At 47.0% G+C, this 14,185-nt stretch overlaps 1 protein-coding gene across 4 annotated transcripts in view; it reads right to left on the minus strand.

Annotated features, from left to right (window-relative positions):
* PPP2R5D (protein phosphatase 2 regulatory subunit B'delta) overlaps window positions 1-14,185 on the minus strand; it is a 741,061-nt gene that overhangs the window by 117,861 nt on the left and 609,015 nt on the right. For all 4 annotated transcript variants that reach the window (XM_069608914.1, XM_069608915.1, XM_069608913.1 and 1 more), the window contains exon 12: window positions 3,974-4,101. In XM_069608914.1, the coding sequence (XP_069465015.1) occupies window positions 3,974-4,101 (128 nt within the window). The remainder of the gene's footprint in view (window positions 1-3,973; window positions 4,102-14,185) is intronic.

Below are 14,185 nucleotides of genomic sequence, written 5' to 3' on the forward strand. Positions count from 1 at the left end.
TCTTGCAAGATGACTCTTGGCCTTAATTCCCTAGAGGGGTGCATTTACTCTGGTGTGAGTGTGATTAGGGGTACCCCAATATATTTAAGGGGTGCCGCTGTAAATTGGGCTAGCTTTCAGTTGGCCCTGGGCTTCTCCCAGACCACCTGTGCCACCTGCAGCACATCGTTCTGAGGTGGAATGCCAGACCGGGTCGTGGTGCGTTTCCCCAAGACCTCTGCCTGCACACCAGACTCCTGGAGGCCTCCTCAGGAAGGAGCTCTGCCCCTGCCCCCCCTCCCAAGACCTGTGCCAGGCCCTAGAGGCAGTCATGAAAGGCCTTAACAGATGCCTGGGCGTACACCCGCCGCCTGCCTTTTCACAGGCCAAGGGAAATCCGGGCCCTGGCAAACAGGTCGCAGACAAGTCCAACGGCGATTAAGGGGGTGAGGGGAAGGAGCGTTGGTGGTACAGGAGTAGGTGAAGGGGTCAGCACGACCAGCAGGGCTTGAACCAGAGGAGGGGCCGGTAGAGCCGGAGGAACGGGACGTGCAGCGCCACCATTTTGAAGCCTTGCGCCACGCCCCGAGTCCTCAGCCGGATTGCCAATAGTCATAACGCGGCTCCGGTAGACTGGGAGCACTCGGCACCTGTGCTGGTAGCCGTGCTGGATCTAGCCGAGGAATTACTCTTGGAGGTGGCACTTTGACGATCCCTTACCCCATGGGGTAGATAGAAGAGGACGTACCCGTTTGTCCGTCCGAGGACAACGTGGTAGGGCCCCTGGACCCCACAGCTTGGCGGCCAGTAGCCTGGAAGGCCTCCGGTCTATCCCTGGACCGCCCAGAAGAGCCGCGGGGCCCCTCAGGTTGGGAGCCAGTAACCTTGGAGGTCTCAGGCCTGCCAGAACCAGAATGTGAGGAACCCCGATCTGTGAGAACCCCGTGGAAGGACTCTCTGCGCTGTGGAGCCGTGCGGAACAGAGGTCCTACCTTGTCTTGACAAGAGGTCCCGTAGACTAAGTGCTTAAGGTGGAGAGGGGGAGAAGTGTGAAAGATCTCCATCCACCGTGACCTATTCTTCAATGCCCTGTGACCGAGCATGCTGCAGGCCACACATGAGCCCCATCGGTGGTCGAGCTCTCAAGACAGAGTGCATGGGGGTCCAAGGCCGGGAACGGGCGGTCGCAAGAGGCACACCTTGTGAATCCTCCTGCGGCCGACATGCGCCAGGGAGGTGAGGAACCGAAGGGAAGTGAAATAAGAACTGAAAAAACAAACCGGGAGCAAGCAGAAAGCTAAAAAAGGTCTCAGAGGTGGCTGCCAGCTCCAACACCGTCCATGCGGAAAAAAGGGACTGAAGTGAGGTGCTGGAGAGCGGTGCATTGCCACGCCCGAGGCTGCAGTTAGTCTGAGAGAATAAAAGCTCTTTTTGACGTCGTTACAAATGCCGGTATTGATGCTATTCCCTTCCTTGAGGAAGACAAATACTGCATCCCATCCCACAAAGTCCTCCAGTTCCCCTTCTCCTCCCGGGTGATACTCCCAGCTAATACTGCAACCAGGGTCAGGAACAGGGAGCGTCTGCCTTTCCCATGGCACCTGGGAGGAGACTTTAGGTAGGGTTTTTGTGATGATGCTGCAGGATTCATCACAGTATGGACAGACACCCAGCAGACACCCAACGATCAACCACGCCGTAATCCTTCCTGAGGTACCAAATACAGCTTGCATACGGGTTGGATAGGGAAACACTGCATCCGCATCCGTCACAAGGCTTAAAGTCGGACTTGGGTGACATTTTTGTGGGAAAAATATCTCTAAGTGGCAGCAGAGTGTAGAAAATATTCCTGCAAGTTGATATGGAAAAAAGGGAACCGCAGAACACCACCCCTGGCCCTGTGCATATGTACAGCTGATACCATATCTGGGCCAAGGGGTGCCACAGACTAGAGGGGAGTGTGACGAGTCCAGGGAATCCACCCCTCTTCCGCCATTTGGGTACAAAAGCTTCAAGTCCTACACTGGGCTATTTTGTGCTGGCCTTTGTTTCAGCCAGGGGGAAAAGGTAAAAGGGTCATCCTGAGTATGTAGGCTCTTTTAGAGCCCACAAAAGCTTCTTGGTTAGCTCAGCTTGCAGTCTGAACTTTATCGGGCTCTCCCAGACACCTCAATATACATCTGTGAGGGTGTGTGCATGGAAGCTTGGCTGATCCAAAAGACCTTGAATGCTGCACGGTTGTGGATATGTGGGTAGGGTTACCCTTCCTCTCTGAGAGTCTGTATGTCTGAGGAGACCCTGTGTCACTCTATAAATGGGTGCTAACTTGCTTGGAATACTGCTGGCCAGATGGGCTGCTACGGAGGGTCTTTCCTCAGATGTCCTGGCTGAGCCCTGCCCTTCTGTGTTGTCTTTCCATGCTGATGAATCCCTAGCTGGGCTTTTCTTTTGCTGTCCTCCGGTGTTGCCTGCCATGATGCTCTCCAGAAGCCTTCCTGTCTCCTTGGTATTTGACGGAATTAAGTGGTAGCCCATCTCATGCTTGCTGCTACTTGGCCTCCACTTTGCTGCACAGTGTGCGCCCATCCTGTAGCTGTCCTTCAAAGGGCTGTCCCTGCTGCCTGGCTAATAACAGTCTTAAAATTAGTCGACTGTGACTTGCTTGCTGGAGCCTTTTCAAACCTTCTTGGTGCTGTTACTGACATGGTGTCCTCTTTCCATGGAGGTTAGAGGGACCTAGTTCCCAATGCAGAGTGTGGCCCCATCAGCTATTACCGAGTTCAGGCAGAGTGGGCTGGTAGAAATCAGCACATTATTGGGTTTGAGGTGGAACTGTGCAATCCCCAGAGGAAGCAGATCAGTTCACTTTCGGTTGGAGAGTTGCACCATCTGGGGTAGAAAATTCAGAGTCCCTCCTTCCCCTGGCTCTACAGTCATGATCTGGGCTGATTAGGGTGTGTGAGGGGGGATGAAATGGAACCTTCTGGTGAGGGAGACCTTGCCTCAAAGCTTTGATGACCTGGTTTTTAGCCAAACAACCCTCTATAAAAAAGAGTTGGTCGGGAAACTGTTGAGGTGTGCCAATCACTTGCTGTCGAGGGGAGGTTAAGCTCTTCATAATGTAGATAAGCAAAATAATGTTTTCTTGCAGCACTATTCTTTTGGGCACCATGCCTTAAGATGCAGTGCCCCCGAATGGCTACTTTGGCCAATATCCACCATCAGTGTCTAGCTTTGCATTGAACTTATGGAGCCCTCTGCGCACACTGGAAAAGGATAGCAACCAAGACCAGTTAGCAAACAGTACAGAACTTATATGATATGGGTCACCTGAAGTAATGAAGAAGGAAAAGTCTCCCGCACACACTTGGAAGGTAATCAAACGCACTTGGAAATTAGCCTCAATCCCCTGAAATATGAAACTTTAAAACTTACAAATTGATGTTTGGGATCTTAACAGACACACAGACGTTTAATGTTCAGAGGACTGATAGAAATTGGTCTGCTATCACAGTTTGAAAGGTAAAGCCAAGCATCACAAAACCTGCTGTAGTCCTTGCTGACTTACCAAAGAGGGGTGAGGATCCAAAATTGAGCCAGTCTTCCCAAGAGAGAAGAAAAACATTTGAAGAGACACTGAAAACTGAAAAGGTGGAATTGCTGACAAAGAAGAAACATATGAATGCATAAACCTGTGCTCTATGGATGCTCTTTTTAGAAGGAGAAAAATGAACTGGAGTGGATCCAAATTCATCAGTCCTCCATTAGCAGGCAGTGTCCTGTTCACAATCGGACAACTGCATAACCAAGGTTTTTGTTTAATCTGAAGGTGTAACCAAGCTTTATTTGCAAGCATCCCACTTGGCTTCAGGACAAATTCCTAGCTTATGAACCGGGTGATGTTGACTGATTGCGTAAAGCTCGACACATATGCCAGCTCTTACAATGCATGAGTGCAGAATCCTGTTAGGAAGAGAAACCAGAAAGTACGTACTTGTTCCAGTGGCTCTTCGAGTTCTTGTAGAGTGCAGGGAACATGATGGGCAGGATTCGGGCTGCATTGTCACTGATTAGACTCATTATATATTCGTTGTTCCAGTAGTAAAGTGCTCTCTCCGCCACCTAAAAGAGGAACCAATCACACAAAGCATCAGTTTTACAACCTGTTGTGTTTCAACCCCTCCAGGGCTTACACCCTACAACTCCAGCACAATCACTAGTTTTCGGTATGCACAATTTGGGAATGAAGGACTAGGTCTTTCTTTGATTAATCCAAGGAAGCATTCAGAAGGGAAACCTAATGTAAAGGACAAACAGAAGGACTAAAGCATGAATGGAAGTCCGGACGGTTAATCGATAGGCTTTGCAAGAGTCCACCTAGGTATGCACACAAGCTAGAAGTAATAGGTTACTTATTGCAGCTTTAGATTAACAACAGTGCAGAATAATAATAATAATTTGGCATTTATATAGCGCTACGAACCCTCAGGTATCTGAGCGCTGCTTATTATTACCCACGTTATGTGGTGCTCATTTATCCACCTCGGAAGGATGAAAGGCTGAGTTTGGGCCCACCGGGATTCGTACCTGCATTAGCAAGTTCTGCAAAGATGTCAAAGCGAGCGCTCTACTCTCTGTGCCACTTGACCGGCATTCCCGGGAGAAGGGCACAAAGGAAACATTCAACAGCACCAAAAACTGAGGGATAGGGGCAAGTGTTAAGTCACCCTATGGATACACATGGCCTCATTCCACTGCACTTCATCCAACAGGATTATGCTAACACTAAGAGCAGAACCTCTTTGGAGAGATAAAGCCTACAGCCCTAACATGTAAAACAACTTGTTTCTACTTCTATGGAGTGTTAATTTAAATTTTAAAAGAAGGTCGTACCATAAAACTGGAGCAGGCCAAACTGCAGCTCTTTCCACTCATGAGCTCCCCAAGCACTCCTACCGTATTGAACTATGTCCAAAGACGGATTGTATTTTGTTTTCATTTTTAAAGTTTGCAACAAGCACATTGAACATTGATCACACACAAATTAACTGGTCAAAATCTACAAAATTAGAAAATGTTTTATGTGTTACTAACCTAGTAACAGTATAACTTCGTTATTATGGGGGGAGGTGAAGCAAAAACCTAGAGTGGGGGAAAAGCTGCAGGACATGCGTATGGACTGATAGAAGGGGTGAGTGACAGGGGTAGAGAAGAGTGAGTTTAGTTTATTATTTGATAATGCGCACAAAACCCAGGGGTAGCCGAGTGGAATGTGGACGCAATCCGAGATGGTTCACTGGCAAACACCTGTATCTATCCGTACACTCCAATAATAGTTTGTCCACATATTGTTTGGGGAGAGGCAGTATATCCCGCCTCCCTGCACCATTCCCGTACCAGGTAAATGATGAATGAGCTAAGGGGAGGTGCGGGGGGGGGGACATCTCCACCCCTCCTGTACTTATTTGCATCTCCCATTTGTAATAGAAGCGCATAAACTCCATGTTAAGGCCTGCAGTCTACTCCATTTTGTGTCTTTCCAAACGCCATCTTGTTCTAGGCCCTCTGCTGAAATGTCCACTCTCCATCTCCCGCCCTGCTCACAGCCAGCCCCTGCCACCTCCACCCTCTGCCAGCTCAGCAGGACTCTTGTTCGCATGGAAACGCAGTTATTCATTGTTGCCATTAGCAAGTATCGAGTACTGACAAGATGCGCTCATCCTAGAACATGAGACCAAGGCCTGCTCCAGTCCCAGCGCCCCATCCATCTCTGTTGACCGACTCTCATGCTCTCTCCACCCCCTCCATGCTAATCCACTGTCCATTGAACCCATGCCCCCTATTCCCTTTGAATGCATCAGGTCACCCGACCCTTCCCTTGGATCCTACCATATGCCTAATCTTGAGTGGCCATATACTCTGGTAACAAACATCTATCCCTAATATGTTTTAAGAATGTGAAGCCCCAGAGACCACACCTCAGAGATCCACCCTTCTGAGAAGGCACCTTGAGGAACGACCCCTAACCCAACGCACCCATAAAAGACACGGGTTAGTATGCAAGTATTTCACACCAATAGCCTCTTTTCATGTGATAGTTTATACCAGTCATTATTTCATGTATGTCAATGTTGGTTAGTTAAGTTAGACAGCTCTACATTATCTCTGAAGAACTTCGCCTGACCTTCACCCTGCAAGGATGAGCCCAGCTGACCATGTGTACTATGAGTGACGGAGAGACAGCAGCCAATGGGACCCAGGCTTCCCCTATGGAACGGGGAGTAGTAAATATGCATAGCCAATGCTGCCTGTTAGACTGTCTCTTATGTATTTATTTGTATTTGTATTTATTTATTTATTTATAAAGCGCAAACAGGCCCGGGGGCATATGGGCGCGTAAATTAGAGCTGGTTACAAGGAGCCATTGATCAAAGTTACGTTACAGTTACAGGCAGGTACAATCAAAACAGTCAGCAAAAAAAGTTTGAAAGTTATTACAAGCATAATAAAAGAAAACAAGTGCATACACGGATACATTAATTACAAGTGACTGGCAGCAGTCCATAAAGCTATGGTCAAAGAGTTAGGCTGTCATGGAGTCCATGTTATGGAGCCAGCACTTCGTGCCATGTTTGAACCGGTTAAATGAGGGTTCTGCACGTAAATGCGCGGGGATGGTATTCCATAGTTTGGACGCTTGTACCGGGAAGCCAGTATGATGTCATCCATGACGATTTATGTCTTCTTAACGTGCTGCTCATGTATTTTTTGGCAGAGCGCTCTCGGGCAGCAGAGTTCTTTGCTTGCATTTATTTTACTTATATGAATGTTGGTTCTCTGCAATTACTCTCCTCGTTTCATTCCCTAGTGGGATGTGTCAATGTGTCTGCCTTTTGGGGCACGTGCATGATAAGGTGCCAGCCTTCAATATACATTTGTAAACTTTGACCAAATCGGTTCATGTGTCCCTTGAGTTTCCTACTGGACTGAATCCTTGCTCCAAGACAACTAGTTTAAGCAGGTCCACATACCATCTCAACGTCCTGCGCTTTACATAGTGTCAATGTCATCCTTGTGACTGTGTTCAGTATTCAGAGAAAATGCACTCTTCAAAGTTGAGTTAATGTGTGGCGTCCAAGATAGCTGATAAGAGTTCTAGAGAATGCAGCTTTTCTAGCAACAATTAAATTATTTCCTTCAGATCTTTCCAGAACAAAATTATCTTCCTGCAGGACCAAATCATGTGTTTAAGGTTTGCCCTCTGGATCCCGCAGTGCCGATCATTTTCACTTATTGCTACCTTAAAAATATTGTCAGACAACCAGTAAGCTGTAAAAAGATGTCTTCCCTGCATCAAGTGCTCTCTTTGGTCCTGGAAGCACCTTTTCAAAGTCATCAAAATATTCTTCCAGGTTCTTTGCAGTATTTTCTGAATCATATCCATTTACTATTAGGGAGAATTCTCCAGAATGGCTAATTTCCCTTACCTACCGAGTCCCTCAGCAGCTTTTCTAGATTTCTAGAATTAATTTTTTTCACACCTGATAAGTGTGAGCCTTTTTTCCCACTCTTATGTGTGTTTTGCTGTATGTGTTTAAACATTTTTGTTTTCATAGACTGTGGATCCTCATCTACTCCATAGGCATCATCTTTTTACTGTGTGTTACACAGCACCTTCAGTGCAGTGACACAGGGTTGTCTTTTTCAGACTTCCCACTTTAACTCCATTTTCTGGGACGGACTACTGTCTCCCAGAACATGTAAAGTTGCCATTGACTTTATCAGTCCACACCCCCTCGGATTTCACTTCTACTCCTCCCCCCCCCCTATCCTGCATGTCCATCTTCTCTCCCGTCTCCCCTTCTGAAGTCTCTACCCTCCTATCCAAAGCCCACCCCACGTCCGCCCCATCTGACCCTCTCCCTTCCCTTCTAATCCCTAAGATTTACTCTCTCCTTATCCACTACCTCACCTCCTTCTTCAACATCTGTCTCTCCTCTGCTACCTTTCCCTCTGCTTTCACGCATGCTACGATCATCCCTATTTTGAAGAAACCTTCTGCTCATCCACTTCTCACCTCTAACTTCAGACCCATCTCTCTTCTCCCATTCCTCTCCAAGCTTCTCGATCGCCTTTCCTACTCTCAGCTCTCATCCTTTGTCACTAATTCCTCTCTCCTACCACCCTACCAATCAGGCTTCCGTCCCAAGCATTCCACTGAAACTGGTCTCACCTCTAACCTTAACTCCCTTCTCTCTGCTCACCACGCCAAACAATCCTCTATCCTTATTCTCCTCGATCTCTCTGCAGCCTTTGACACTGTCGATCATCACCTCCTCCTTCACACTCTGGGTCTCATCACAAGTCTGGCGGTAACCCTTAAATACGGCAGTAGCGCTATTACCGCCGCATTTAAGGATCCGCCAGATCATGGCTTCGGCTGATTTCCCCCCAGCTCTTAGCTGGGGGGAAATCCGCCGAAATTTTGCGCTCATACCGCCGGCAGATCCGGCGGTAATAGCGCAAAATTTCCCCATTGAGCCCAATGGGGAATGGGGCATTCCCAAATGTGTTCAATCTGCCAAACCCGTGATCCGGCGCTAATAGCACCGGTGGGTTTGGCGGTAGGGCAGATAGCACCAGCGCTATTAGCGCCGGAACTACCGCCCAACTCGTGATGAAGCCCTATTTCTTCCTTTGGCCTCAAAGGCTCTGTTCTCAACGGGTTATCCTCTTACCTCTCTTCCCGCTCCTTTACTGTCTCCTGGGGTGGCCGGTCCTCTCCTACCTATCCTCTTGAATACGGCGTACCCCAATGTTCGGTACTTGGTCCTTTCCTCTTCTCTCTTTACACCTCCCTCATTGCCCGTTGTCTCCTCGTTTGGCATCTCCCACCACTTCTATTCCGACGACACTCAACTCTTTCTTTCTCCTCCTCATCTGACCTTCACCAAAAACTCTCTTCCTGCCTTACTGCCATTAACAACTGGAGGTCTTCCCGCTTTCTCTCTCTTAACACTGACAAAACCGAACTTGTATTCTTTCCCTCTAACTCTCTTCCCCGTGCCTCTCCTCCCCCATTCATTCACTTTCGTCCCTCTAATCTCCCTATCTCTCTCCATGCTCGTAATTTAGGCATTCACTTTGACTCTTCTCTCTCCTTCTCCCAACATATTTCCCTCACTTCCCGCACCTGTCGCTACCACCTCTTCAATATTCGCAAAATCCGTCCTTCTCTCACTTTCCACGCTACCAAACTCTTAATCTCCTCCCTAATCTTCTTCCGCCTCTTCTACTGCTCTTCCCTACTTTTTGGACTTCCTACTTCTCATCTTGTCCCTCTTAAGTCCATCTACCACTCTGCTGTCCATAGCCTCTGTCTACTTACCACCTGCAACTCCATTTCTACCTCTTTCTCTTACCTTGGCTGGCTTCCTTTTCACTCCCAACTTAAATTTCAATTTCTCTGCCTTGTCTTCAAATCTCTCCATGGTCTCGCTCCCCATTATCTCTCTTCCCTTCTCTCCTACTCCCCCCTCCCGTTCTCGACGGTCCGCTGACCATTTCCTTCTCACTGTACCTCCGTCCCCTTGTGCCTCCTCCCGTTTCCGCTCCTTCCAACTCCTAGCACCTCTGCACTGGAACTCCCTTCCTCTTGTAATCCGCTCCACCCCCATCTTCACCTCATTCCGCACTTCCCTTAAATCTCTCCTCCTCCATTCTGCTCCTTGAAACTCCTTCCCTCCTTCTGCTCCCCCATCCTTATTCTTACCCCCGACTATCTCTTCCCTCTCGCCTGCCTCCACCCTCTCACCCTTCCCCTTCCCTCTTCCTACCCTTCACCACCCCCCATCCACGCCCACTCCCCTTCTCTCCCTATCCCCTTCAGTTAATTGCTCTTCTCACTGTTTTGTTGATTGATTCATAATGTAATTGCTTCCACCGTTACATTGTTTGTTTTATGTATTATGTTGTTCCATTGTACAGCGCTTTGGTGTAAGGTGCTTTATAAATCAATCAATGCAAATACAAATAGAAATGAGTCTTTTAACATCACAGACCCAGTACAAACTATCTTACATAGAGTTCTGGAAAGGGTTAATAGATATCCCTTTTTGTCCGTTTCTCACGGAACATTGTTTAGTTCCCTTTTCATTAAGATTTGGCTGGTGGCAGTGGTAACTACACTATTTTTCCTACCGCGGTTATTTTAAATAGCCTTGGTATTGCTTTAGGCTATCTTGATAGCTTCGAACCTAAACCCGCTGGACCATATTTACGGTTCTGGCTGGGTTTATTCGCCGTTTCTTTTCGTAAAAGTCTTTCTCGTGTTTTACTCTGCGCGCCAAACCAGGTTTGGTTCCTTTGTGCGCCGTCCTTTCGCAAGCTTCTGCACAGAAGCCCTCCTTAGGCGCCTGAATGTCTGAGGGGGGACAGGATGTGAGGGAGGAGTTTAGAACTTCCTGCACAGGGTCTCCTTGGAGACCCATGTCGCACTCTGGTATGATTGGCTGTGGTGACTGTCCCGGCGGAACAGCAACCCTGCTGTGTGATTGACAGCCAGGCTGTGTGAATGGGGAAAAACTGCATAAAAGCAAGTCTCTGGGACTGGAAAGGCACTGGATCGAAAGGACCTCTACCACAACTGAACCTCCCGGTGAAGCCCTGCTGCGGGTCCGAATCTCCTTCCCTGTTGTCGAAGTTTGATCTGCAAGGAATCTTCTCCCCTTGAGCTGGTGGGAACAACCAGTTCACCAAACTGCAAGCCAGGCCTCCTCCCTCTGGTCGAATTTGGTGTACAGAGCTACAGTGAACCGGATAGCCAGGAGGAACAGACCCTACTTGGGTTTTAAGGAGTGCATCTTTTATTCGTTGCTTTGCTCTGCTGTTGGTTTCTTCCCTGGGCAGTGCAGGACCCTCCAGTCTTCCTACTTCGTGTCAGTCCGACAGTCGCTTCAGGAACCGTGAGCCTGCAGGACCTGCCAGGAACGTCCGCCTCAGCTACAGCCTTCCTCTGCATTTAAGGTACTGTTCAAATCTGGTTGTTCGTTCCGTCCGACCGCGGTAAAAGTGTTTGAAACCTTTTGCCAATCCGAGGGCTTGTCCTTCTCTATTCTTTAAAGAAACCTTTCATCCGACCAACTTCGTTCTGAACTCTTGGCAAAGATTTAACTGCGAACTACTTTGAACTGTGTGAGCCTCTGCAAAGACTTTAGTCCAAGCCTCTTAATTTGATTTCCTCACTGTAGTTAATTCTTCTAGATTGCCCTGCTTACTTACTTATTGGTGCTGCTCAACATTTATCTAACTTTGTCTTTCCCTCCCTTTTTAATTACTGGAGTGCCATTTTGCTCACACTTCATTTTGAGCTTAACTTGTCCAGGATCTATTGGGTGTGGTGTAGTGTATTAAGATTGTGATTTTTCAACTGCTTGATAATAGTGGAATGTTTTATAACTGATGGGTAAATAAATGTATATTCTTTTACTCAGAAACCTTAAGCCAGTGTTTGTTTGAACCATAGTAATTGCTGTCATTTATTTAACTATTGATACTGCTCACTTTAGTCTTGAGATAAGTCTGGGTGCTCAGCCATCGCTACCACTTTACTGTGTAGTACAGGCGTGTACCAAAGGTGAATTTGTACCGTCACTTGTAGTCTTAATTGTGTGTGGTGTTTCCAAAGGGTACTGCATATGATTTTGCCTAACATTTACCACTTCTGATTATGCAAGATATCCTCTTCACATTGAGCATCCAGACATTTTTATAGAAGGGACAAGTGCTGGTGCCAGACAAGGCTTCCGCATGGACGAAGGCACTCTTGCCCAAAGCATTTAGCCTTTCCCAACCACCCGTTCCTCGTAAATAGTGTCACCAACCTAAGGAGACAGCCATTTATCTGTGTACAGGGTCTGTTCAGGGTCCATGACTTTTGCTGGATCTCGCAGCAGCAATGGCCATTTTGGCATGGCTGTGCTTATAGCTTCCTTTCAGCAAGTCACTTGGTTCAACGACCAATGGCCCTGGAAACAGATTTAGAATGGGTAAACTGAACTCATCCTTTTCCAAAGACGGGCACATCTTTGATATGCATATCAGACGCTTTCTTCTCGCGACAAGAATTCAGCTGGAATGCAAGCATCGTCCTTCAGTAGTCACTGCTGTTCGGGGATGGATCGCACTCTCAGGTAATACAATATTTTAGGTAGAATCATTATTTTGAAGCAACTCAACCTGGTCCATAGTTACAGTTTGAGGGTCGTTCATCAATCCCATTGAACATCGGGTCGAGGTTGGCATTCCCATTCCTTCTCTTGGGAAGGATATGGGATACATTACTCACCGTAATCGTATGTCTGATGCTTGTATCAAATGAAGCATCTATTGAAAAAGTGGCAGGGATTTGCATGTGAATGTATTTGTTTCATAGTCAGATCGCTTCTCTCATAGGCCGTCTTTGAGTCCATACGAGCTGGCAATGAACACATTATCTGCAGGGAGTGCCACTGTATACTCTTCAGCTAGCAACCAACCTTTTGATGTGTATGTTCTGCCTAATGTGCTGAGCCAGGGGTTCATTGGCCAGATCGAACAGCAGACACATCAGAGGGTAGCCCCGACTTCTCCCATGCTCTAGCTGGAAGAAGAATGAACGCAGTCCATTCAACGGAACATATGTTGCCATTGATGAATACAGGACCGTGATTATATGCTCACATTTTTCGGCAAAATGTGTTTCTTCATCACAGTGAACAGGAACCACCATTTAACTCTCAGATGCTTGCTCAGCAGCAGGTGATATTGTTGCTTTTGAGGATGTGTTTAATAGCACCACAGCGTGAATGTCTGCCAAGAACCCTATGTATTCAACGCTTCTATTAATTTAATAAATTATCCGGTGGTCGTTAACCAGCGACTGTCGCACAACTCACTCTGTTGGCCAGCACATTGGCACATAGCTTTGCAGCCGCATTGAACCGACAACTGGGAAATACCTAGCACACTCTTCCTCCGGCCTCCCAGCTTTAATAAGTAGCGTCCAACTTTGTGATGGAGCTATTTCCTTGTTAAAGAGGTTTTTCAGAAGTTCTCTGGTGAGGTGTTCAAAAGACTGATCCAGTAGTGTGTGCATGGGGTGTCCACCAAATTGGTCCAAAATGCAGTAAAAAGGAACACGGTAGCGCAGTCTGACTTCGAGGAAGAATTCGTCACACACAAGCACAAGAAAAATACACAACACAAAACACACAACACGCATACACCTTAATATAAGCAATGCATTAAGCAACCACAGTTTAAATAAGTACTTTACAAAAGGTTACTATATGTACGTACTGTGATGTACCAGGAATGAGGCAGGGACACAGAGGACTTCAAGTTTTTTGTCAAACTTGTATTCAAAATAAAAAGGGGTTGGAAAATGCCTCACTGTCCCTATTCTAAGTCGTATTTCCCTACCTCAACCAACAAAAATTAAGACTCTGTCCAATGTCAAGATGTCCAAAGCAAAACTGTCCTGTGTCCGAAATCCTATCCTTGCCCTCACATTCCTAAAGTAACTCTAAGGTGTTAAGGGAAATGTCTTTGGTCTTGAAAGGTGCACAAATGTTAAAGCTCAGAAGATAGTCCAACACGAAGTTCCCAATGGAAGATGCACTGTTCCAGGGGATGGCTCCCTTACCCAGGTTTCTATTCAGGAGTTTTGAGATTCTGTAAGGGAGGCATGGTATCACAATTATGACACTGACACAAAAGGTACAATTTGTAAAACCTTTATTCAATTTTCAAGGTTTGGAAAAACTTCTACTTTGCCTTATAGCTAAGATGGAGCAGTCTCTACCATCAAATAATAAAGAAAACACAGTCCACGTCAGTCTCTGTCAAATTAAAATGGCCTATACTAACAAAACCGAATGCCTGCCCCATCCCTTATACAAAAAGTATGTAAAGGGGAATGTGTATGCAAAGAATAGTAACTGTTAGAATATAAAGAATCTAAGTGGCTGAGTCAGCTCTCCTCCCCACGTTGGACAGCACAGAGTAAGGCAGTCCCTGTAGACGGCATGACACACACTGGCTGAGGTTCTCAAAACAAAGCAGTCCAAAACGTGGATTGAGGCCCGCCTGACCTTCCACGGTAAAGTCACTTTTCTAGCATGCCAAAAGTTCTTTCAAAGTTCAACAAAAGGGTTCACAGTTCAAC

Source organism: Ambystoma mexicanum, chromosome 4q (assembly GCF_040938575.1).
Source record: "Ambystoma mexicanum isolate Mex_15411 chromosome 4q, UKY_AmexF1_1, whole genome shotgun sequence".
Taxonomy (NCBI): Eukaryota; Metazoa; Chordata; class Amphibia; order Caudata; family Ambystomatidae; genus Ambystoma; species Ambystoma mexicanum.